The sequence below is a fragment of the Vespula pensylvanica genome, chromosome 10 (genome assembly GCF_014466175.1).
Source record: "Vespula pensylvanica isolate Volc-1 chromosome 10, ASM1446617v1, whole genome shotgun sequence".
Lineage (NCBI taxonomy): Eukaryota > Metazoa > Arthropoda > Insecta > Hymenoptera > Vespidae > Vespula > Vespula pensylvanica.
The window spans coordinates 4,556,367-4,578,426 of record NC_057694.1 but is presented as its reverse complement, the minus strand read 5'-3'; the positions used below and the strand labels follow the sequence as shown (position 1 = coordinate 4,578,426).

Sequence of the window (22,060 nt, the reverse complement as noted above, 5' to 3'; positions counted from 1 at the left end):
TATAGCTTTTAAATATATACTCCTTAATGCGTGCATATTAATTTAAGTTTATCGTTACGTTTATAGGAACTATATAAAGAAATTGCAATTTTTTCATTTAAAAAAAGAAATGTACATTTAATTATTAGTAAGATAATTTTTTCTTTAAAAAACATTATTATTAAATTAGAATAATATATATCTCAATATTTATTAAAATAGTTTATATATATTTTATTAGGCACTATGCACATACTTTCACATAATCGTTTTTTATTAGAAGAGCTAATATTTCCTATATATTATAGTTCGTACTATTACAAATTTTATGCATCTTATTCAACATACGAAATGTGTTGAATTTACAAATTAATATATGCTCTTTTAATAAAAAAAATCATATATGTAATATATTGAGGCTCCATGTTCTTATTTTCCTTATCAAACACATAAAAGATTCCTATACTTATAGATATTTTGTTAGTTTTAATTATCAATTATAATATTATTTTGGCATAATGCAATTATAAGAAAGTTTTGAATGGAAAACTTTTTCTTTTTCTATTCATCTGAACACAATTACTAAATTCTCTTACCTATTTATCACTGTAAATACTGGACTTTCAGGATAATCTTTATAGTTTAATAACTCACTATCTTCTGTAGAAGAATCAATATCTGAGTTGTTTAATTGCTCTGTTCGTGCAGGTGGTAATAAAAATATTAGAGATATAGCTATTACCATATGCCATGCACTATGAACATACTGTAATAAAATAAATTTATAATTTATAAGATTTCTCAAAACAAAATCATTATATCAATTATGTTTACATACTTGATAATTTGCTTCTGTTTCAACTAAAGAAAAGAGCAGTAAACCAACACCTGCTAATAGTAAGCCTATTAATAGCTTTGATAATCTGTTAGGTTTTTTCCAACTTTTTAAATAATAACTACGATATATGTATGTTCCAACCTACGGGATTTATAATATAAATAAAAACGTATTATTAAAGTATTTAGAACCGGATAATGAAGATGTATAATAATTAACTTACTGGTATTATGATACCTATTGTCAAAGGCATCAATATACTAATTAAACTTGTTCTATCAGATTGCACTTCAAATGTTATAAGAAGAACGCCAAGCATATGACATAAAGATACGAAACGAATAGGTAATCCTGCCATAGCTACAAGTGTTACCCAAAAAGCTAATATACTTGAAAAAAAATCGCAGTATTGTAAAACCTAGATAATAGAAAAAAAAGCTAATTTATTTCTATGCCTCTCTGTTTAAGTAAATAATAATACATAGCTAAAAACAAACTTACTTCGAATTTAGTAATACAATAATTTGTAGTACGTTGATCACAGGCATGGTAAAAAGCAGAAGATAACATAGTAGATAAATAAATCAATCCTTCTGTATAAAGTTCTCGTTTTATAGCTAAATATATTGCTGGTATGAAGAATCCATTGCTTAATGTTAACATTAATGTTGTTATAACAGCAAAATGTCCAGAATTAGTGGAAATTACATCAGTACAGCCCCATCCTTTATATCCTAGATATGTAATAGATAATTAATAACTCATACTTTTCGATAAATATGAATTTCCTTTGCATATTTTACTTTGGAATAAAGTTGTTACCTTCAAAACAATCACAAGCTGTATACACAAGAAGATTTCTATGAATTTCTTGACAAATCCCATGATAACCACATGAATTGTTACCAGAAAATACACATTGTCTTGTATGAATATTCAATAATACTAAAATTTCTTCCATTTCACAATTTACAGGATGGCTATAAATAGAATTATTCGCGCATAAAATAATTATACTATGAATATGTATGCTCATATATATAAAATATAATCTTACTCATTTATGTAACATGTTGCCTGTAAAGAAATATACCATGTATCTGGTTGTGGATATGGTATTAATATACTTTCATCATGTTTACTTAATGAAGACAAGTTCATAAATAGTTTTTTATCTTCACACACAATTTTGTTTTCTAATATATTAGGTGCATGACCTTTTTGAACACAAACAGCTACAACGATTAATTGTTTTGTCATGGTCTATTAAAAGTAATGATGATTTTCAATTATATAATCTACACATAAGTTTGTTTTCAATAATTTTTGCAATATCAAAATTTCTTACCTCATACATTTCTAAATGAATATTAATTTCAAGAGTACCTCCAATATCTACTAAAGGTAAAATATTAAATTGTATTATTATTGGATATGAGTCCATTAATACCAACCAAGGAGTTAACCATTCTCTTCCCTAAAGAGAATTATATATATTAAATAATATAATTTTTTATCACATTGATCTTTCATCTGTTATTATATATCTATATTATTAAATTAAACATACTTGCAATAAATAACTTGAAGAAAATACTTGAGAATGTTTAACTCTAACAAGTTGATATCTTGGAAAGCATTTATCCTTTTCATCAGAATTTTCCTTCTGTACATAAAACTGATTTTTATACAGATCTATCAAATCATAAGATGAATTTATGTTATGATTCCAAATATTGTAGATTTGTTGTTCTTTCAGATTTTTTGCTGATATTTGTGTCACTTTTTCAGTAATTGATGACACATCTAAGTACTGTTTTATAAACTCTTTCTCTATTAGTTTTATAGGACACTCTGAAACAATACATTTTATTTTATAAAGCTCAATTTTTTTTTTAATTAGTTCATTTTTATAATTACAGACTACTTACCTGAAATACTAACTTTGATGTTAAATTCTATTATACTATCTGAAATAATTAACAAATAATAGTAACTATCTTCATATGGAGAAGATATTGTAAATGTATAAGAATCTAGCATGGTCAAATTTCCAATATTACTTGAAGGAGTATTATTATATATTGGTAAAACACGACCTTGCAAAGCTATATTCTTAATACAAGGTTTATATACATTACGAAAGGAATGCACAGTAAAATTACATCCCCAAATGTATACACGTAAAGTTGATATTCCAGATGGCACATATATCCTAAAAAATATATAAATAAATAACTTTCAAACTTTTATCATGTTTTGATTCATTATATATAATTACTTGTAATAAGAAGATGTTTCTTTTGTCTTCAGAGTAGTTTGATAACCCACAGGTATATTTTGTATATTATTTGCTCCTACCCATAAAGCTACAGAACCTATACTATAATGGCATTTGTGAACAAGGCCCTGAAATATTAAATTAAATATCCTTTAATATTTTATTTCCTTTAATGATAATGAATGAAATTGTATAAGCATACTTGTTGTTGAACTTTTTTATCCCAATGAGATAAATATGCTGCCACAAACCAATCCCCAGCTTGTGGTCCATAAACTGGTATAACAGCCATAGTCTTTGGTTCAAAAAATGTATCAGTTGAAATTACCAGTGTATCATTGTTTAGTGGATACATATTTGTTGGAAATGTCATATTATCAATAGATAACACAGGGTAACTACCCCATCGTAAGTGTCTACAAAATATTACTAAAACTTTTATTCTGTCCCAAGTTCTTTTCTTTTAAATAAGATGAATTAAAGAATCACATTTACAAATAGAAAAAGCACTAACATGTGCACTTTTCTTTGGGGACAATTTGGTCCATCCATGAATGCTGCAAATTGCCATGTTGCTCTAAGTACTTCCTTTGGAACATTGAAATGAAACATAGCTACATCTGAATAACTTTTAAAGGATTGAAGTATACTTTCTTGACTTGCTTCTGGTATTATACATGATGCACCTATACATTAAATTAAGTTATTAAAATAATAAAAACAAATACATAATCATGCATATCACACATTATCTATATTATGATCAATGTTGACTTTGGAAACAAACATACCTGGAAAGAAAAGTAATAAATGTACAAAAAAAAAGTAAAGATAATAAAAATGTTGACTTGAGAAAAAACGTTTTAAAAATATGGCAATCATTATATAAGCAGAAAATATAATAAATATAATTAATATTTAACAAAACACATGTAGAATAAAGTAAAGATTTTATTACGAATAGTTTACAAACTTAACATATTTATAATTTCGTGTTTATAGGTAAAGTTAGGTAGAGCCGTTCGTAGATTCGCTAGTAATACTGATGTTTGCGCTCTCTAGTGATAAAATGTAAATTAGAAAAAATCTCTATAATCTATTCGAGTTATCATATTTATAATTATCAAATCATATTGTTATTTTTTAATAAAAATTTATTTTTATATTCTGTAATAAATTATATTTCATGAAGATATATTTAAAATCTTGCGATTACCAACAAAAATCATCATGATCATCCAATTAAATTACAATCATTTAATTCAATTGACGCGATATCAAATAGATATTACGAAATTATTTAGAACAAAAAAGCTATTCGATCAATGATAAATATATAAAATGAAAAATTTTTAAACTTCGATCTCTTCTTCAGCAGCTGGTAAGATAACGTTAGTGAATGTAAGTGGCTTTGATTTATCCTTCTTGCAAAGTAAAACTTGTACCTTGCCAGAAATTCTATTTATTAACGTAGCATCAATTGTTATCGGGATTGGTATACCGCTGGGTAATAAAGGCAAGTTGACAACACGTGGGTTGACTTCTGTATTTTCTCCTCTACAAACGATAAACAATCCAGTATCGGATAATCCATCCGAAATATTCGTGATTAATATCTGAATTCGATAATTGGGTCCTAAGCCAAGGACATTAGCCTCCAAGGATATCGGATCAAGTCCTGTATTTTCGCAACCGGTTAACAGATCAAGAGCATTTTTGGCAATAGTTAAGCGTAGTCGTAGAAAACCCTGTTGAAAAGTATTATGAATTTTTTTCGCTTCAGATCTTTCTCTTATTGTTTGCTCCACGAAAAGACGCGTTTTTTTTGGTATCACAAATTTTGTACCACCATTTGGTGTCACGGAGAAAATTGTATTATGTATACTAAAATCTGCAGTTCGCTTTAATATCTTTACACAGAGACCACCACTGACCGTTACCATCGCCATCGCTCGTTCTTCTTGTCCCATCCGTCCATACTGCAAAACATCCGTTTTCTGTATAAGAGTTTGTTGAGAATTATTAAGCACAGTAGATAAAAAGATACCTTTATCGCAGACACTGGTTCCATTGTCTTAATCGTGTCCACGTGATGCTTACCATCGTATATTCGTACACCATATCCAGCCGTACTGACGGCTAGTAAAGAAAGTCCGCTTTGTGGTACTGGCAAACTTACCATGTCTAATATAATACCTGGTACATTGATGCTCCATACTTTAATACCCTGAAAAAATAACATATGTATGCTTATGTATATTTTTGTTATTTTTGTTGCTCGAAATCTTTGTTTCCAAATTCCTACTTTTTTGGAAAATCCTAATAACGTTCCGTCCATAATAGCGACTGCTGCACCATCACCGTTAAGAACAGAGATAGCAACGATCGGAGCTTCAAGTTTTTCCCAGAGTTTCACAGGACTCCCTCTTCGTATCGCTCCTATGTTTCCGTCTCTACCGACCACCATAATTCTCCCATCACCAGCCCACAGACCAGTAGTGGCGAATGATACAGGAGGCCACTTTAAAAGATGCTTGTCCATAACGGTAAACGCTCTAAAAAAGACGAATAAAAAGAGAAAAATTGAAATGATTCTGTAAGAAATTAATACATCTCTCGTACCTCGGATCCAATACGAGGATCTCTCTGTTTTCTGTACCGATTATAAGGCAACTACAAGCGGGATCATTCCATGAATCCTTTCTGATAACACCAAGGGCGGTGACTGCGTTGTTTTTAATCAAAGGTATCCTTCTGTATTGTTCCGCAAAACTCATTCGTAAATTTACATCCATCGATAAAAATTTTAAGGTACGTGGAGAAATTGCTGCTGCCCCAAGTTCTTTCAACAACGAGTCTAGATCATCGGCTAATGTCAGCACGTTTAGTTCTTCTTCGAGACCAGCCTTATGCCATATCTGAAGAAAGCTCGGGTATATCGTTCAACGCAAATAATATTGATGGTACAGGAAAAATATATAATTTTAATCTTAGACGCACTTCTCGCTCTTTAGGATGAGCTTCGAGATGCGGCAGGCAATATTTAAAAAATGGCCTTAAATTCTTAAAGATATAAACGCTGGAACCGGCTCCTGCAGCTAATACAGCTGATCTGGGTTCACCATTCTCTGTATAAAATCCAGCGACTCCACAGGGTGCATCTACCATATTATGTTCCGTTATTTGATCACTCCCTTTGTAAACGCGTATCTTAAAAGAACAAAAAATCATTCTTTATGAAAAAAAATCGCAATATCAAAATGGTTGATGTTAAACACCTTTGTTGAATTAGCGTTAACGGATCCTAAATCTGTGGACACAAGACGCACATCACCATCACCGTTTACATCTAGCATATCGAGGCCGCCAGGAAGAGTATGAATTTTAGCGCTCGGTTCCCAAATGGCCTCCAACCACCTGCTTGTTCCAAGACTACTGCCTGAATTATGATCTGCTCTAAAAATAATATATTAAAAAGATACAAATTTTTATATTATTTTAAAATATATAAGTTCTGTAGAATGTAAAAATTGATATATCTTTACCTTAATCCGTGCATATTGAAATTTTCAAATATATTAATAAATGTTTATTTTTATTTTAATTCAATTGAGTTGCGCTTAAAACAAAAAAATAAATATACATGTTCATATAATCTTAATATTTTCCACAATGTTATTCGCTCTAAATAGTAGCGTCTAAATCACGTGCTATGTTTGGCTTTACGTATCCATGGGAATCTTTTACTAATACACGGCATATTACTAAGATATCAGTAAGCATGCGCTCTTTAAAACATTCTTTCAATTTAAGATGATTAATTTATGAATGTTATGAAATCGAACAAAATTTATAATCTTCGGAACAAAATAAATTAATGAACACGAAGATACAATAAGGAGCACTTATTCAATATACATACATTAAAACATGTTTAATAATTGGAGGAATGTTTACCTACATCGAAACATTGTTTTCATTAGCATCATGTTTATTTTCCTTCTCAGTTAAACAGTTACGAATCAACCTTCAGAGATTTCGTTAACTACGCGAACAGTAAACTGTTAGAAATTACGTTGTAATGGCGATTTGTCTCTTCTTTCCAAAAGTTTTACTCTTATATTTATCTTAATTGACAATGGAAACAGAAACACCGCTATCTTATTACAGATTTAAGTCAAAACCAACAAATAGACAATTGTGGCCACAAAATAAAGAAGAAAACAACTTGTTTAAAGATTGGATTAATCGTGTTAATGTAACGTTAGATCCTTGGGATAGGATTGATTCTCCACAGTTTATAGATTTTTTTAACGTACCTGAAATCTCTGATAGATTTTTTGGTATACATTTATAACTTACTAGTAAAATAATTGGATTATCTTTTATTCTTATTCAAATTTATTAATGCGATTATAAATATTTCTTTATGTTAAGAAACAAAAGAAGAAGAGAAACCATTGCAGCACAGTGCAAATGCGCGGACGCTTCCTAGAACGAGTGATTATAACGATCACAATGAACTAATTAAGTAATTGTCATGCACTTAATACTTTTACTACATTTCATGACTTTATATCTTACGAACGAAACTTTATTTGATGTTTTTCTTTTAGCTTATTAGACAATTTTTCTTTGACGAAAGAAAAGAAACAAGAATTGAGTAAGAACATTGATACGAATCAAACGGAAGAAAATCGAGAGGAAAAGAAACAAGATTTAACAAGACAAGTATTAATTTAATTTAAAAAATGTTTCTTATTAATTTAATATTAAAAATATTTCACTTGCTTTAATTTGATTAATATTTCAGTGTATTAAAGTGAAACATAAAACAACGACAAGAGAAAATACAAAAAATATAACAGAAAAAGTGCACACTGCTGTGAAGTCTTTTACTTTTGATTTACGAAATAAATCCAACACGAAAAAACAACAACAAAAGGTAAAATATATTTAAGAAGTATGTTATCATTTTTGATAATTTTTTCTTAATAATTATGTTTTATATAAAATTTTTATTGCTTTTAAGACGTTTAAAGAAGACAAAAAATTGCATGTATTTCGAGCACAACCTGTACCTAAATTTATTAAAACAGTTATTAGTGGAAAATTTAAAGAATCAAATAACATAAGTTCCGAAAAAGCTATCAAAAAATGTACAGAGGTACGTTATCGTGTAATATTTTATTTAGATGCTTTCACTATGTATAATAAATACTTTTTTCATTTACGAAAAGATTTGGAAAAAGCCGCCATTCCTACCTCGTCCTGCTAAAAGAGTTTTAAAAATACCAAAAACTCCGCCTCTTTTGACAGCAGTTAGAGCTCAGGAAAGAAAACGCTTCGAGGAAAAATTAAAAGAAAAGGAAAGAGAAAAGGAAATGTTAAAATGTTTGGTAATGTCATTTATGTATATCTTAAGCATTCATTAAACATTCATTACAAGAAATAACGATCATTATTATTTTCAAAAGATAACAAACACTTTCGTATTATTCGTATGTTCATACGCTTCATCCACATCTGAAGATATATTTACATATAATTTTGTAATTGACAGATTGCTACAACTGAGAAGAAATTAGAAAAAGGAGAAATTGCTTGTTTGAGAAAGAAAACTATTCGTAAGGTTCAACCTATTCGCAAGTATAACTCAAGTTTACCGCGAATCGAGAAACGTCCTCTTATTGAACCACCACTTAGTCCATTTAATCATAAACGCCGACGACGCGTTTAAGAAATTTCTATGGAATAAAAGAAAAATAACAAGCACTCGCTTTGTTTTATTTTTAACGTATTTTCTCATTGAAATTTACATTAAGCTTGATATAACATATTTTTATTGCCGTTAATGTTACTTTAAAAAAGGGCAATTTTTTTGGTAAAATTTATATAAATACTGTTTGTATACATATATTTAAAAAGAACTCATAAACGAATATATTTTTGGCTCATTAAAATAGTTCAATGTACATTTTTCCATTATAGAGACATAATCATCAATTGTTGAGGATTAACATATTTGATGAGTTGAATGATAAAAATTATAATTGTAACAATATAGTATGTATCACTCTTTACCAACAACTACTTTCGTACTATGTATATTTCTTAAGTATTATTATCATTATCAATATAATTACTTACCAACTCAAAATGATGAACAAAATCTTGCTTTCATTTATTTATTTCTAGAGTTCATTTTATTAAAATTTTTCCATGTTAGTATTATAAAAAATAAGTAAGTATATTCTCAAGGAAATTGTAAATTAAGATGTATTCATTAAATTAACAATTTGTACTCTATACTTAGAATCACAAAATAATTATTTTCAATTCTCATGTATTTATAGCTAAAATTTTTTATGGTCAGAGAGAGAGAGAGAGAGTATTTGTCTCTTTTATTAAAGATATTTAGCACTATTAACAAAATTACATATAATTAATCTTTTGATCTAATAAATCTGTTTACCAGATTAAATAACATTATCCTACAATTAGTTAAAAAAATATAAATTCACAAATTGCAGAAAGTCTAACATTTATATAAAGTTAAGCTTGCCATTTAACATATATCTGAAGATTATTATATTGTTAAATAAGAATGACATATACCCGAACTTTATATGTAAGAATAATGCTTAAAAATAATGGGAATATAAAATATTATATAATATCTAATACATTTATCATTAACGCAAATTAATATTGTTTCGTGAATTTGCAGATATGTCAGAGCTTTAAAAATTTTTTGAATTGTCTCTCAAATGGCATTATTTATAAAGAAATCTATTTACCTACACACACCCACACACCCATACACACATATATATATACATATATCTTATCATACGAATGAAGTTATTAGAGAATGAAAAAAAAAGTGTATACAGATCAAAAAGATAAATAGAGCTATACGCACTCTGTTATTATCTGCATGCAATAATATATATGTATATGTAGTATGTGTCTTCGTGCGCGTATATACGCAAATATGTAAACCACATAAAGAATATAGGAAGCCCAATGAATGTCGACGATAGACAAACATATAAGTAACAAACAGTCTTATTAACTACCTGAACACAGCCAATGACACATTAATTAGATAAGATCATAGTTCCATTTAGTTCACAATGAAGGTAACACGTGATCAATAATATTATGTTTTAAGATTTCTGAATATAGATATTCAATCAAGATCGTTCATTTGTTTTCGTCTATTGTTCCACACAGTGGTTTGATTACTATCTAAATAAAGTAATGCCGATGTCGGTGATGGAGGTAACGATGAAGAAGGAGGCCGTGCAATAAGAATTTCCGGTTCACTACAATGAAATTGACATACTGTGCTAGAAGTACTTAATGTTGATTCAGATAGCATTCCCTTTCCTTTTCCTTTTTTTACCATTTTACCATTATCTCTATTTGTTTCTGCCAACTCTTCTGATTCTTTCTTACGAAAACAAAATAATAATTTCCTTGCTCTGAAATTAATATTAATCTGATTAATATTAAAACAAAAAATAAATACTGTCGTTTATATGTTCGTTATGTTACCGTGGGTATTGAAATTGAGCAAAATGCGATGATGGACCAATGACTGCTAACATTGGGCATAAAAATAATGTAGCATAAATCCAACTTATCCCCATCACAAGCAATAGAAATATACCAATCTGTATATATGCCAATACATCAGAGGGTAACATGAGAGCACCGGCAACTCCACTTGTTAATGTTGCCATCAGTGTTGGTCCACCCATTTGATCTAATGCTGCTTTAACTTTATCAACTCTTTCTTCCGAGTTGCATGCTCGATAACTTACAGCGTAATGTAAACTGAAATCCACTGCCAAACCTTGAGAAACATAAAATTCTGTTATCTTTTTATATGTATTTAACATTATCTATTTAATATATAATTAATGCTACCTATAGCAGTAGATACTGCAACACTTTCCAGAACATTGAGTTTCCAGCCAAGAAGAATTAAAGTAGCAACAGTCACTATAATGGCAGCACCAATTGTTATAATTGCATATATACTAACTAAAGGATTTAATGTTACGAATGCTAATACTGCAAGTGCTAAAATCAATGAAACGATCATAGCCCAAATAGTACCGTCGTGTAATGTACGTTGTAATTCGTAAAATTCCAATTTACTGACGAACCATCCTCCTTGCATAGTTGTGGGTGCAGTTTTTAATTGTTCTTGCATCCAAGTCTCAACCTAGAAATATAGTAATTATTATTATAGTAATTATAGTAATTATAATTAAATATAACATCGAATATAAAACTTACTTCATGAAAGAATTGATTCATATGAAGATATGAAAGACTGTAGTCATATTTACTATCATATTCTACAATTAACGCCTTTATTTTAGGCACTGGTAATATTAAAGATCCTGTTGCATTGTTTGGTTGCAATGAAGTTTGTATTGATTCTTTCAAAAATTTTAGACCTGCATAGACTGGACCACCTCGTTTCCACAGATAAGCAGGTGTGCGATAGAGTTGTGCAGTAGCTTCTGCTGCACATTGCTTTAATACATTTGGCTTGTAAGGAAAAGAATTTCTCTTACAACATGGTGAATAATTAATATGTGTATCTATAGGATCTACACAATGCCTTCGCATCCACGTACGTAATGATTCAATAAAACAATTAGGAAGAAGTGCTCCTAATGTATTACGATAAAATGGCTGAATTCGTAGATTATAGCAGAACTGTTGCAACCATAACTGAGATTGTTCATGAGACACGTCGAAAGATTCATCCCATACTAGCATACCCTTTTTATCAGGATTAAGGTAATCTCCATTATCAACTGGTTTTATGCCCCAAACAAATCGTAGTGGTAAAATCTCGCCACCATCGATCTAAATTCATATAATTTGCATCTTTATAATAAAATTTATATATCGAATATTATTTATTTAATCTATAATTATTACCATTTCAACTTTTTCGAACCAGAAGTGTCGAGAATAAATTAAGTCATATTGTTCAAAAGGATGAGAAGTTTCAAATAACTGGAAGTCAGGAGTATCAGGTAATTGCAGTCCTGGATAGTGAAAAACTACTATGCAAGCACCTACAGCTAAGGCACCCAAACTCACAAGCCAAAACCATCTTAAACCAATTGCAATTTTTGTGAGGAAGATAATAAATGTAAGAGCAATTTTATCTGCAAATATTCGTATAGGACGAATAATTTTCCTTGTAATAAAACTCGCGGGTGACAGAGTTGTTATTCGACAATGTTCTGATACTACTACACATGCTGGTAACCACGTGATCATTAAAAAGAAATTAGTGATCACAGTCATTCCTGAGAACAAACTATAAAGCACGATTATTAATATGAGATAAATACCCAAAAGAATGTATTTATGACATATCAGTATAAATATTTTATTACCTAAAACAATTAATGGCAGTGACATTACTGACAATAGATGCAAAAAATGCTACTGCTGTTGTTAATGAAGTAACAAACATAGATGGTATTGCATGTTTCATGGTTTCCTGTACTAATCGTGCTAATCCACCATTGGAAAGTTTTTGTTGCTTGCAACACTCCCAAACTTTACAATATATAAATGCATCATCTGCACCAATTCCTTCAAAAAACATATTTATCAGTTTTATGATAATTAATTTTTAAATTATGATATTTAATTTTTATACAGAATTAAAAATATTAAAAATAACTTACCAACTGCAACCACAATTGCAAGTAAATTCATAAATGGGAAGAATTTAATTCGCAAAACAAGAGTATATATTGCATATGAAATACCAAGACTAAAGAGTACTGCAAAGAATGTAGTAATAGTTAATAATAAAGATCCAGTATATATCCAAATGCATAGGGTCACAAAGCCAAATCCAGTTAGAACCAGACTGAAATCTGATACTAAAAGACAATCAAATAATGTACTTTTTAATCCTAATTGCATGCCTCGCACTTTAAATTTCCCATAACTCAGACCATTATTATTTAACTCTTTGTAGAAATCTAAACTGGCTGAACTAGCTGCAATTGGGAGAAATAGCATTACTGATTTCAATGTTGAATGTGACTTATTTAAAGTTTGTTGTTTCTGCAAAGAAATATATAATTTAAAATTATTGCTCCTAACTGAGTACAAAATAAAATTAAAAAACGAATCAATTCTTACATGACTTGGAATAAAGTTTACATCTAAAAGGTAATGTAATAGATGATAAACTGCATTATGTAGATAGCATTCTGCTGGAACACGTTTCTGACAATTGAGATCTTCTGCACAGTTAATAGTCAATTCAAAATTATGGTAATAATAAGCACATCTTCTTAATAAAGTTTCTACTCGAATAAGATCATTCTCAGTCACTCCCAAACAGGAACTTCGATTAGACAACAATGCTACATAATTAGCAGGTGACCAACTTCTGCAACACTTATGACTTATATTATTACGTTCCTCTTGAATTTGACATAATGAAGGAAAATGAGGATTTGCTCTAAGTGCAGCATCAATATGACATTGAGCTAGAACACCTTCCATAGTCCATAAACTTTTTTCTTCTGTTTCTGTACCTATAACTACACGAGCATAAGCAGAAGTTGGTAAATTACAGAAAAAGCTTTCACTGTCCAAATTATTATGATTTTTTTCATTTTCTACAATATTTAATCGATCCTTATTTTTTAACTCTAATAATTCTTCCCATTTGTCTTTGTCATTATCATTATTTGAATCTTCTTCCGTTTCATTTTTTGTTACAATGTACTTTTTTCCTTTTTTTCTGTTTATACTCTTAGGTTTTTTCCTAAGAATACCCTGACTTGTCCAACCATGTCTTTGTGAAGTGGAGTCAGTCTGTTAGAAACAGTTACTTATATATTATGATATATCTTTAGAAAGAATAAAATAATTGAGTTACCTGTTGATTTAGTTGTTCTAAATAATAATAATATTCCAAAGGATTATCAACAAGTTCTCCTCTAGGTTTGGTTGCTTCCATTAAATTTTGCCATGCTGTTAATCTTTGTGATAACATAGTACCCCTTGCTTCAAATCCCTTGAAATAATAGATAATATATTATAAATATAATATATATATATATATAGTTGTATAAATACAGATTAATAATTCTCACCAATTGAGGATCAGAAAAATCTGGAAAATTTTGAATAGTACGAGGAGCTATTAAACATGTACAAGAAAATAGAAATATTGTCAATAGAATAACATATGGATGATGTGCAACTATGCGAGAGAACCACCACGCTTCCATTTTTAACCACCTTGTACTTCACATTGATATTATTTCAAATCTAGATTAGCATGGTACAATAATAAAAAAATCTTGATAAAACACCACTTAAACACATTGCACTTTAGAGTAAAAATAGATTATTTCATATGTTACTTTCGAAGAAATTAGTGTCAAAATATAGTCTAGTATCACTAATATTATATGACGCTTTTATATATATGCACTTCACATTGAAATCATAATTTTGTATACGTAATGTATACATTTTCGATACTTTAAATGTTGAACTTTTATGATTGTCTATCTGCACTTTACTGACTCCATTTAAGAAGAATCCACCTTTTATACGTGCAAATAGTAATATAATATTAAAATGTGTACATATCGAATCGATATTTTCGTACTTACATCGATTACGATACAAAAATAATCGTATATTTATTATAATACAATATTCAAACTATTACACAATTATTTTATAAAATCATTCGAAAAGTAACATGATTGTTCCATGACAAGGGGTGGCACATGTGTTTACATCGCTACGAGTGGTACGATCCGATAACTTGTCCGAAAAGCAAATCGAGAAGTCGATTGCTGAAATGGTAACGTTCGTAAATTGCCTGTTTCATTCTCTCTATTTTTTCTCTCTCTCTTCCCCCACTTTTTTATATATTTTTTATTTTATGGATATATATAGTACAACTTATTACGATTTATTATAAATGATATTTTTATTTAGCAAACCAAACACACAAAATAATCAATTGCACGAAACATTAGTATACGCATATTTATAAATAAATTTATATAAGTATACATCGAAGAAAGTAAAATAGACGATATTATTTTTATTTACGTATCTTACGTTTGCAATATTTTATTTGATATAAAATACAAATTAATTTAAATATTGCCTTTTTCCACTTATAGTTTACGTATTTATCATTACAAATAGTATGTTTGCATTCAGTCCATTACACTAATTTGTTCAACAAATTACTAAGCATTAAGTGTACAATATTTTTTGTATCATTTTATAAAGCTTGATTATGAAGAAATTCTTTTTGTATTTATATGAAGTAATATACATATATAATTTTTTGCTGAATATTTATAAAAAGAAAAATAATTTGGCTATAACTCTTAGTTACCAATTTTAAAAGAAATTACCCTTAATTTAAAAAATATTAAAATATGTTTTTTTTATATAGTATTATAAGACTATATTACTTACGTTTATCTACATTTAAAAGAATTTTATTAATAATTTCATAAATAAGAAATAAACTTGATATTGGTAACTAAAGGTTATGTATGCATTTCACATATTCATCAAATAAATAAATGCAAAGAGAATGATCTTTAATGTTACTGATAGTTCATAGAATAAAGCATTGAAATTTAGTTTTTTAAGATTAATAATATTTTTAAATTAAATGAAAATATTAACGATATTTAAACCTCAATAGGATTTACAACAATTGCATTCCTTTTCGCTTCTTTTGATTCTTCCTCCGGATGTTGTAAGTCATCTTGACCTCGAATTCTAATATTATGTTTTTCTTTATACTCATTTATTTCAATACCTTTTTTAGTTAATTGGTCATTCAAAGCTTCTATTACTTTAATCAACTAAAAATGATATAAACAATTAAAGTTATACAATAATAGAATATTTTTAAAATATATACTCTTGTATAATTATATATAAGATGTTCTATACATTATTATATCATGTAAATACAAAAACAAAAAATTAAATACAATTGAAAATATATTTTTTATATTATAGTTAATCAAACCTGTTCTTTGTTTGTTACTAATGTGGGCATTACATCTTCGACGGTACGCTCACATAATACTCCTCCAATCATTCTATAACACTTTCTTTTAGGATCAACATTTTTTAAAGTATCGATAACAATTCTAAAAGAATAATTTATTATGTCAACTATTTTATATATATATATATATATATATAATTTGTTTAAATACATTACACTTCGTAAACATAGGTTAAAGAGCATACTTATGTTCATTTAATTCCATTTCCATTTCGGATAATTTATTAGCCATCATTCTTTGTTCATTTCGAAGTGTTTGAAATCCAGCGAATATTTCTTCATTCGATTTTCCACCTTTTGAAGACGTTTTTCCCGATTTTTTTTCGCTAGCCATATTAGGAGATCTAACCACAACTCAAAGAAATTGAACTAGCCTAATGCAGTTTCCTAACCTATACGATCATCTTGAAACATGCAAAAATTATGGTATGTCTTCATGTACTCCAAATTTATAATTACATTTAGAACAAGGCTTGTTTTTATAATTTGATGTAATTGTACTTGTCGTACTAATTAATATCAGCCATACAATTTTATGTAAATTAAAGTAAATGAAGATATATTACATAATAATGGAACCAATATTTATAGATTTTCTTAAAATACCAAATAAAAAAAATTATTACCAAATCTATTTTTTTTTTTTTTTTATATCATATACATTTTTTTCATATATTTTTTAGTTTCAAAATGTATTAAAAGTGGAATTAAAAAGTATTTGCTATTATAAATTTTATCAGAACTCAATAATAATAACAGATAAAAAACAGGAAAGATCCCAACTTTTAATAATGTTTAATATACACTTATTGTACATCTTTAGTTTTCTTTAATATAATTTTAAATTCATATACACATATAAAATGTTTAAAAGTAAATATTCTTTTGTTTATCAAAGTTATAATCTTGTTTATACAAAGTTAATAATACTGATAGGTCTAAATAAACTGTTATAAGCATCTGTACATCAAATGTATATTTCATCATTTATCAATACAATCACCACGCTCACACATAAATAAAATAATTTTATAAAAAAAAGTTCATACATTCCAAATATAACATATCCACAAATGCACAAGAGCACAAACTTACAGACAAACTTAAGTATTTTTTTAAGTACAGTCTAAATAATTTTTATATTCTACAATCTTATTCATAATATATTTTATGAACAACATGAGGCAAGCAATATATAATATTTAACATTAATGAATTAATTGTGATATGTAATTGTAAAAATAGCATCATTTCTAATTCGCACTAGATGTAAAATGCTTAAAATGTATTATATTATTAACAAGATATTTTTCCAAGTTAGGAAAATTATTTGTCATGTTGTTTGGAATGCAAAACACATCCATAGGGATAATACAATTTGTTTTTTTGTATAAAAAATTCTTTGCCGTTAGGCCTATAACCCAAACATTATAAACTTGTGTATATATGAATATATACAAGCAGTGAAGCAAGCATGAAATAGATTTCTGCTTTTTATTTACATGTCTTCTCTTTTTTATATTTTATATGAACAGATATCAGATGTTGTTTAAATGTGATTTGCCAGTCTTATGAAATTATATGTTGCCATAAATTTAACACATGATAGCAACAAATAAAGAAGTGCAAGTTTATACTTGCTTAGCACATATCTGGTATAAGAATACTATAACATTAGTCATGGAGTATTTGAAATGTTCATAATATATTTGGCTTTTCAAATCCCATTATGTATATATAAAGAATAAGTTACTATAATATCTAATCACAACTCACAAGAATATTCAAGGTACTAAAGTAAAAAAAATTTCTTGGTATAATTTAAAAAGAATGTTATGTGTATCTTAATTATCATTTCCATCATTAAACAATTTTATTATCAAAGTAATTCAATGGCTTAGCCTTGAAATAATACTTTTAATTTGTTGAATAATTACTTTTACTCATAGAATTAATTACATTTAGTAATTAATAAAACGTATAAATTCCAAGTGATAATAATACTTTACTTATGATACTTTTATAAAAAAAAGTCTGTAATTTTACATATAAATTAACTAGTATACAAAAATCTATAATTATTTTAATGATATTTTATATATTTATACAAATCATCCATTCAATTTGCTTACAAGCAATGTTTACTTGTGTAAAAAGGAAAGTGCTTTCATACTAATATTATTCACATGTACACAATTTCATAGAACATATTTGAAATATGTTTTTTATATAAATTGATGAAAAACTGATAAAAAATGCCTAAAAAATCTTCAATGAAAAACTTATAGATTAACTGAGTATAATAATATAAAGTAAATTAGGTTTAAGATATAAAACTTTGTATAAAAGATATTTATAAATATTAATAAAAAAAAAAAAAAGGTAAATATATAATAAAAGTGAGTATTGTATTTTATACTAATAGATAATGCTATCAATATAGCATTATCTAATAATGCAAGTAATGTACGAAATTATTTATGCAAAAGTATGTGCATATATTTATGTACTAAAATATCTAAAGCTTTTATGGCCTTGGAAATAAGTATTACCAATTTAGTTGATAAATACTATTTTACAAATAAAACTTGATTTTAATTCGTGACAATCAAATTGTTCATATATACTTTTCTTTTTAATGTTAAATATTTAAAAATTTGTGCATTTTTATGCTTTTTAAAATTTACGCAAATTCACATCCACTAGTATGATAAGCACCTTGTAATAGGATGTCTAAAAAATTTTCAATACTACTACACAGAAGTTTCTGAATTCAACCTCAAGAGAAACTTATTAGATTTAGGATGTGCAAGTTGTTCAGTGAGATGAAAATGCGGTAATCGATATGCTGTGCACAAAAGTGCAATCTCACCTTGTCTTAACTGAAATTCACAACCATTTGCAAGAGGTCGTGATGGCAACTCACCTTCGCAGATTAAAGCCCAATGATGAGAACCCTTTTGTCTTTCCTTTTCATTAGAAAGAACAGGACTTGTCGTAAAAAAAGGTTCCAAAAATGCACGCGGTGCTGCATCTTGTGCTAAACATCTTGCAAAACGATTTAATATTGATTCTACAGAATGACGAGGTTGTTGACGTGTAACTCTTAAGTATTTTTGTAAAGCTCTTGCCATAGATGGAAATACTGCCTGTGCAGCTTCCATTGGGTCCATAGGACCAGGACCTGGCGTGGATTCAACTTCAGAGTGTAATCGTTTGATATGAGCAAATGCTTCTTCTGCGGCAGTAATTAAGCGTGCTCTTCGTTTGCGTACTCTTCTTTCATAATCATGTTCTTCGTAAAAGCGGCCATTATGGCTAGAATCTCTACGTCGAGCTTGTGCAGCCAATACTGCTCTATCGCCGCTACCCCCACGCGACTGAACACCACTTGAGACACCTCCATCAACATCATAAAATTTGAAACTTGATTGCTTTCGACTTGATTTAGAGACAGGTAAACGTTCTAGATATGGATTGTAAATTGGAAAATCTGTGTAATACCTTTCCAATACCCATACTGCTGCTCTTTGTATCGATAATTGTCCTACTGCATAAGATCTCGATTCACCATCTGGAGATCTCACAACCTATAATTGACATTAAATTGAAGTATCATATATAATAAAGATTTAAATCTAGTAGTTATTATGTATATATTAAACTCAAACTTTTTATATACCTTCACATAGAATGTTGGTTGAAAATGACGAATTTCTATAAGTAGCACAGCAACATAGTGAATGAATAGTAATGTATCTGCAAGAGTACCCGCATAATTTACTAAACTTTTGTACTCTGTTATTTCACCATTTGCAGCAGTCTTAGCACTTTCTGTGACCTAAAATTATAAATTATGGTCAGTTATATAATTACATTATAATTATAATAATAACAATTTATTAGATGATGTAAAACTAAATCACATACCTGAACAACATAAAACAACCAATAAGTACAAATGCACAGCATCGTAAGAAGTAACACACCAGCTCTGAATAAAAATACACGTGGCATAGTAGCATTTCGTGGGCGTAGAAATACAGCCCAACTTCCAATAACTAATAGTACTAATTTAAAGGCTAATCCTAGCAATTGTCCTTTGCATTCTGCATTGCATGAAAGCAATTGTAGTTTTTGTTGCATTGTTAACGCAGTTGTTGTATCAGGAAAAAATCCTAATTTAGGTAATATGACCATTGCTATAGGACTTAAAAAAGCACATATTCCAAGTAACACAGCTACTATTGGAACAATGTGTCGATTACAGGCAGATCCGAATGAAGTGTCGGTTTCATTTGGCCAATGAGTTACATCTTCAGTTGATTCTGACCTGTCAGATGTATTGCCAGTTACAGCTGTAGTATTTTCTCCCCAATTCTCATCTTGAGGTAATATTTGTACTTCAATAACCTCTTGACCTAAGTTATCCACACTATCTCCACGTACATTAACTGTTGTTTGAAAAGGAGCCATTTCGTTTGTATTTATATTCTGTCTTTCTTTTCTTTGACTTCGACTACTCCTAATTATAAAAAAGAATCAAACATAGAATAAAATCATAAATTATCACATGTAAATGCATGTTTACATCTAATATTATTATCTGAATATATGTATCAAATACTGATTATAAAAATGGGATAACTTTAAATATAACAAATAACTTGGTTAAACGAAACGTATACTTTAATAGAAGATTGTTTAATATCATTATTTTCTAACAAACACGTAATATTTACATATATTTGATATAAAATAATTATTTATTATAGATTCAAATCTTACAATCATTTCACAATAAAATTATCTGAGTGAAAAGTTGAGAGAAAAACTTGATTCAATAGAACAAATTAGCCTACACCCAAAAGTACACTATTAACTTGTACTATTTCTATCTATAAATTGGAATTAGTGATAAAATTGATATTTATATCTGTTTATATAAAAATATTAAAATATATTATTGACATTTAATACATAAATCTTAAGTAAAATCTTTTGATAGTTTATATTGTCACAAACTATGTATTCTTTGACACAATTATTCATTTAATAAACCCTAGATGTAAACGTACCATTGTATATCATGCATATCTTACTTCATGCTCAATAATTCAAACAATCACGATAAAAATACAAATCATTCAAAATACTATAAAATAAATACAAAATAATAGAAGATAAAAAATATAAAATCACACGACAGTACAGTTGATAAAGCGCTGATTAGCGCTAGCTATTGAGGATCGGGATCGAATCCTACAAGGGTCAATCGACTGCAGCGCCTCTAATTTTCAGAAAGAAAAGTACATCAAGATTCTTACGATACCTTGTAGTTCTGTGAGAATGTTGTCGATGATGAGATTTGGTACTGTTGTTATATACTTTATGGTGTTTTTGCGAAGACCTGCTGTGCTGGCTATGGCTATGCTCGCTAGCCCCTGATTTTACGCTCTCCGTCTCCATTCCCCAGCATAGGTTACCGCTCTTGCATTACTCCATACGAGTATTCCCTTCTTTCCACGTGTATAAACGACAGGCACATTTACGGAATTCGTTAAAAAATGTAATTCGAGTTTTATCCTAAGATCTTCAAATGACACATTATTGGCATTGAATCCTGAGATCGTTTTCTGTTCATAAATTTTCACGTTTTAACATTTCGATGATTCGAATTTAATGAATCTATTTACGATGTTCTACCGTATAAGAATATTAAGTGCACTTATGATACAATTCCTTTACAAAGCCTTAAAAAATGACGCCGCCACGCCTAGCGTTTATCATTTCCATTCTTCTTCGCCTTCTTTTGAAACCACATTCCTAA

The 22,060-nt window shown here is 28.5% G+C and overlaps 6 protein-coding genes across 10 annotated transcripts; 1 reads left to right on the top strand and 5 right to left on the bottom strand.

Annotated features, from left to right (window-relative positions):
• Positions 1-9: 9 nt before the first annotated feature.
• Positions 10-3,944, bottom strand: LOC122632455 (post-GPI attachment to proteins factor 6-like). Its single transcript, XM_043819234.1, has 13 exons — positions 3,890-3,944; positions 3,613-3,784; positions 3,301-3,514; positions 3,099-3,226; positions 2,749-3,032; positions 2,388-2,671; positions 2,166-2,294; positions 1,875-2,080; positions 1,640-1,797; positions 1,319-1,551; positions 1,041-1,235; positions 818-958; positions 10-745 (listed from the first exon to the last, which is right to left on the bottom strand). The coding sequence occupies exons 2-13, from the start codon at positions 3,708-3,710 to the stop codon at positions 572-574; spliced, it is 2,244 nt and encodes a 747-aa protein (XP_043675169.1). The 5' UTR covers positions 3,711-3,784; positions 3,890-3,944; the 3' UTR covers positions 10-571.
• A 152-nt stretch (positions 3,945-4,096) lies between these two features.
• LOC122632456 (Bardet-Biedl syndrome 1 protein) lies at positions 4,097-7,112 on the bottom strand. 2 transcript variants are annotated; one of them, XM_043819236.1, is made up of 7 exons: positions 7,060-7,112; positions 6,377-6,554; positions 6,099-6,308; positions 5,721-6,016; positions 5,404-5,653; positions 5,146-5,325; positions 4,097-5,077 (listed from the first exon to the last, which is right to left on the bottom strand). In XM_043819236.1, exons 2-7 carry the CDS (start codon positions 6,452-6,454, stop codon positions 4,451-4,453), a joined length of 1,641 nt encoding a protein of 546 aa, XP_043675171.1. In that variant the 5' UTR covers positions 6,455-6,554; positions 7,060-7,112; the 3' UTR covers positions 4,097-4,450. The 2 variants fall into 2 exon arrangements, with proteins under 2 accessions (XP_043675171.1, XP_043675170.1); XM_043819235.1 differs by lacking the exon at positions 7,060-7,112 and adding an exon at positions 6,644-6,797.
• Positions 7,113-7,148: 36 nt separating this feature from the next.
• LOC122632457 (targeting protein for Xklp2-like) lies at positions 7,149-9,260 on the top strand. Of its 3 annotated transcripts, none has more exons than XM_043819238.1 (7): positions 7,149-7,441; positions 7,536-7,629; positions 7,715-7,829; positions 7,912-8,037; positions 8,128-8,265; positions 8,339-8,497; positions 8,662-9,260. In XM_043819238.1, the coding sequence occupies exons 1-7, from the start codon at positions 7,237-7,239 to the stop codon at positions 8,836-8,838; spliced, it is 1,014 nt and encodes a 337-aa protein (XP_043675173.1). In that variant the 5' UTR covers positions 7,149-7,236; the 3' UTR covers positions 8,839-9,260. The 3 variants fall into 3 exon arrangements, with proteins under 3 accessions (XP_043675173.1, XP_043675172.1, XP_043675174.1); XM_043819237.1 differs by having other exon boundaries at positions 7,912-8,043; positions 8,131-8,265; XM_043819239.1 differs by lacking the exon at positions 8,128-8,265 and having other exon boundaries at positions 7,912-8,043.
• An 893-nt stretch (positions 9,261-10,153) lies between these two features.
• Positions 10,154-15,046, bottom strand: LOC122632688 (protein dispatched). Its single transcript, XM_043819815.1, has 10 exons — positions 14,264-15,046; positions 14,047-14,184; positions 13,299-13,982; positions 12,833-13,220; positions 12,536-12,737; positions 12,069-12,456; positions 11,412-11,993; positions 11,037-11,337; positions 10,662-10,962; positions 10,154-10,588 (listed from the first exon to the last, which is right to left on the bottom strand). Exons 1-10 carry the CDS (start codon positions 14,399-14,401, stop codon positions 10,294-10,296), a joined length of 3,417 nt encoding a protein of 1,138 aa, XP_043675750.1. The 5' UTR covers positions 14,402-15,046; the 3' UTR covers positions 10,154-10,293.
• Positions 15,047-15,228: 182 nt separating this feature from the next.
• On the bottom strand, positions 15,229-16,665 carry LOC122632697 (prefoldin subunit 2). The gene is made up of 3 exons (XM_043819828.1): positions 16,416-16,665; positions 16,189-16,312; positions 15,229-16,018 (listed from the first exon to the last, which is right to left on the bottom strand). The coding sequence occupies exons 1-3, from the start codon at positions 16,562-16,564 to the stop codon at positions 15,842-15,844; spliced, it is 450 nt and encodes a 149-aa protein (XP_043675763.1). The 5' UTR covers positions 16,565-16,665; the 3' UTR covers positions 15,229-15,841.
• Positions 16,666-17,191: 526 nt separating this feature from the next.
• On the bottom strand, positions 17,192-22,037 carry LOC122632692 (vang-like protein 2). 2 transcript variants are annotated; one of them, XM_043819819.1, is made up of 4 exons: positions 21,563-22,037; positions 20,161-20,755; positions 19,913-20,071; positions 17,192-19,820 (listed from the first exon to the last, which is right to left on the bottom strand). In XM_043819819.1, exons 1-4 carry the CDS (start codon positions 21,697-21,699, stop codon positions 18,984-18,986), a joined length of 1,728 nt encoding a protein of 575 aa, XP_043675754.1. In that variant the 5' UTR covers positions 21,700-22,037; the 3' UTR covers positions 17,192-18,983. The 2 variants fall into 2 exon arrangements, with proteins under 2 accessions (XP_043675754.1, XP_043675755.1); XM_043819820.1 differs by lacking the exon at positions 21,563-22,037 and adding an exon at positions 21,333-21,522.
• Between the last annotated feature and the right edge of the window lie 23 nt (positions 22,038-22,060).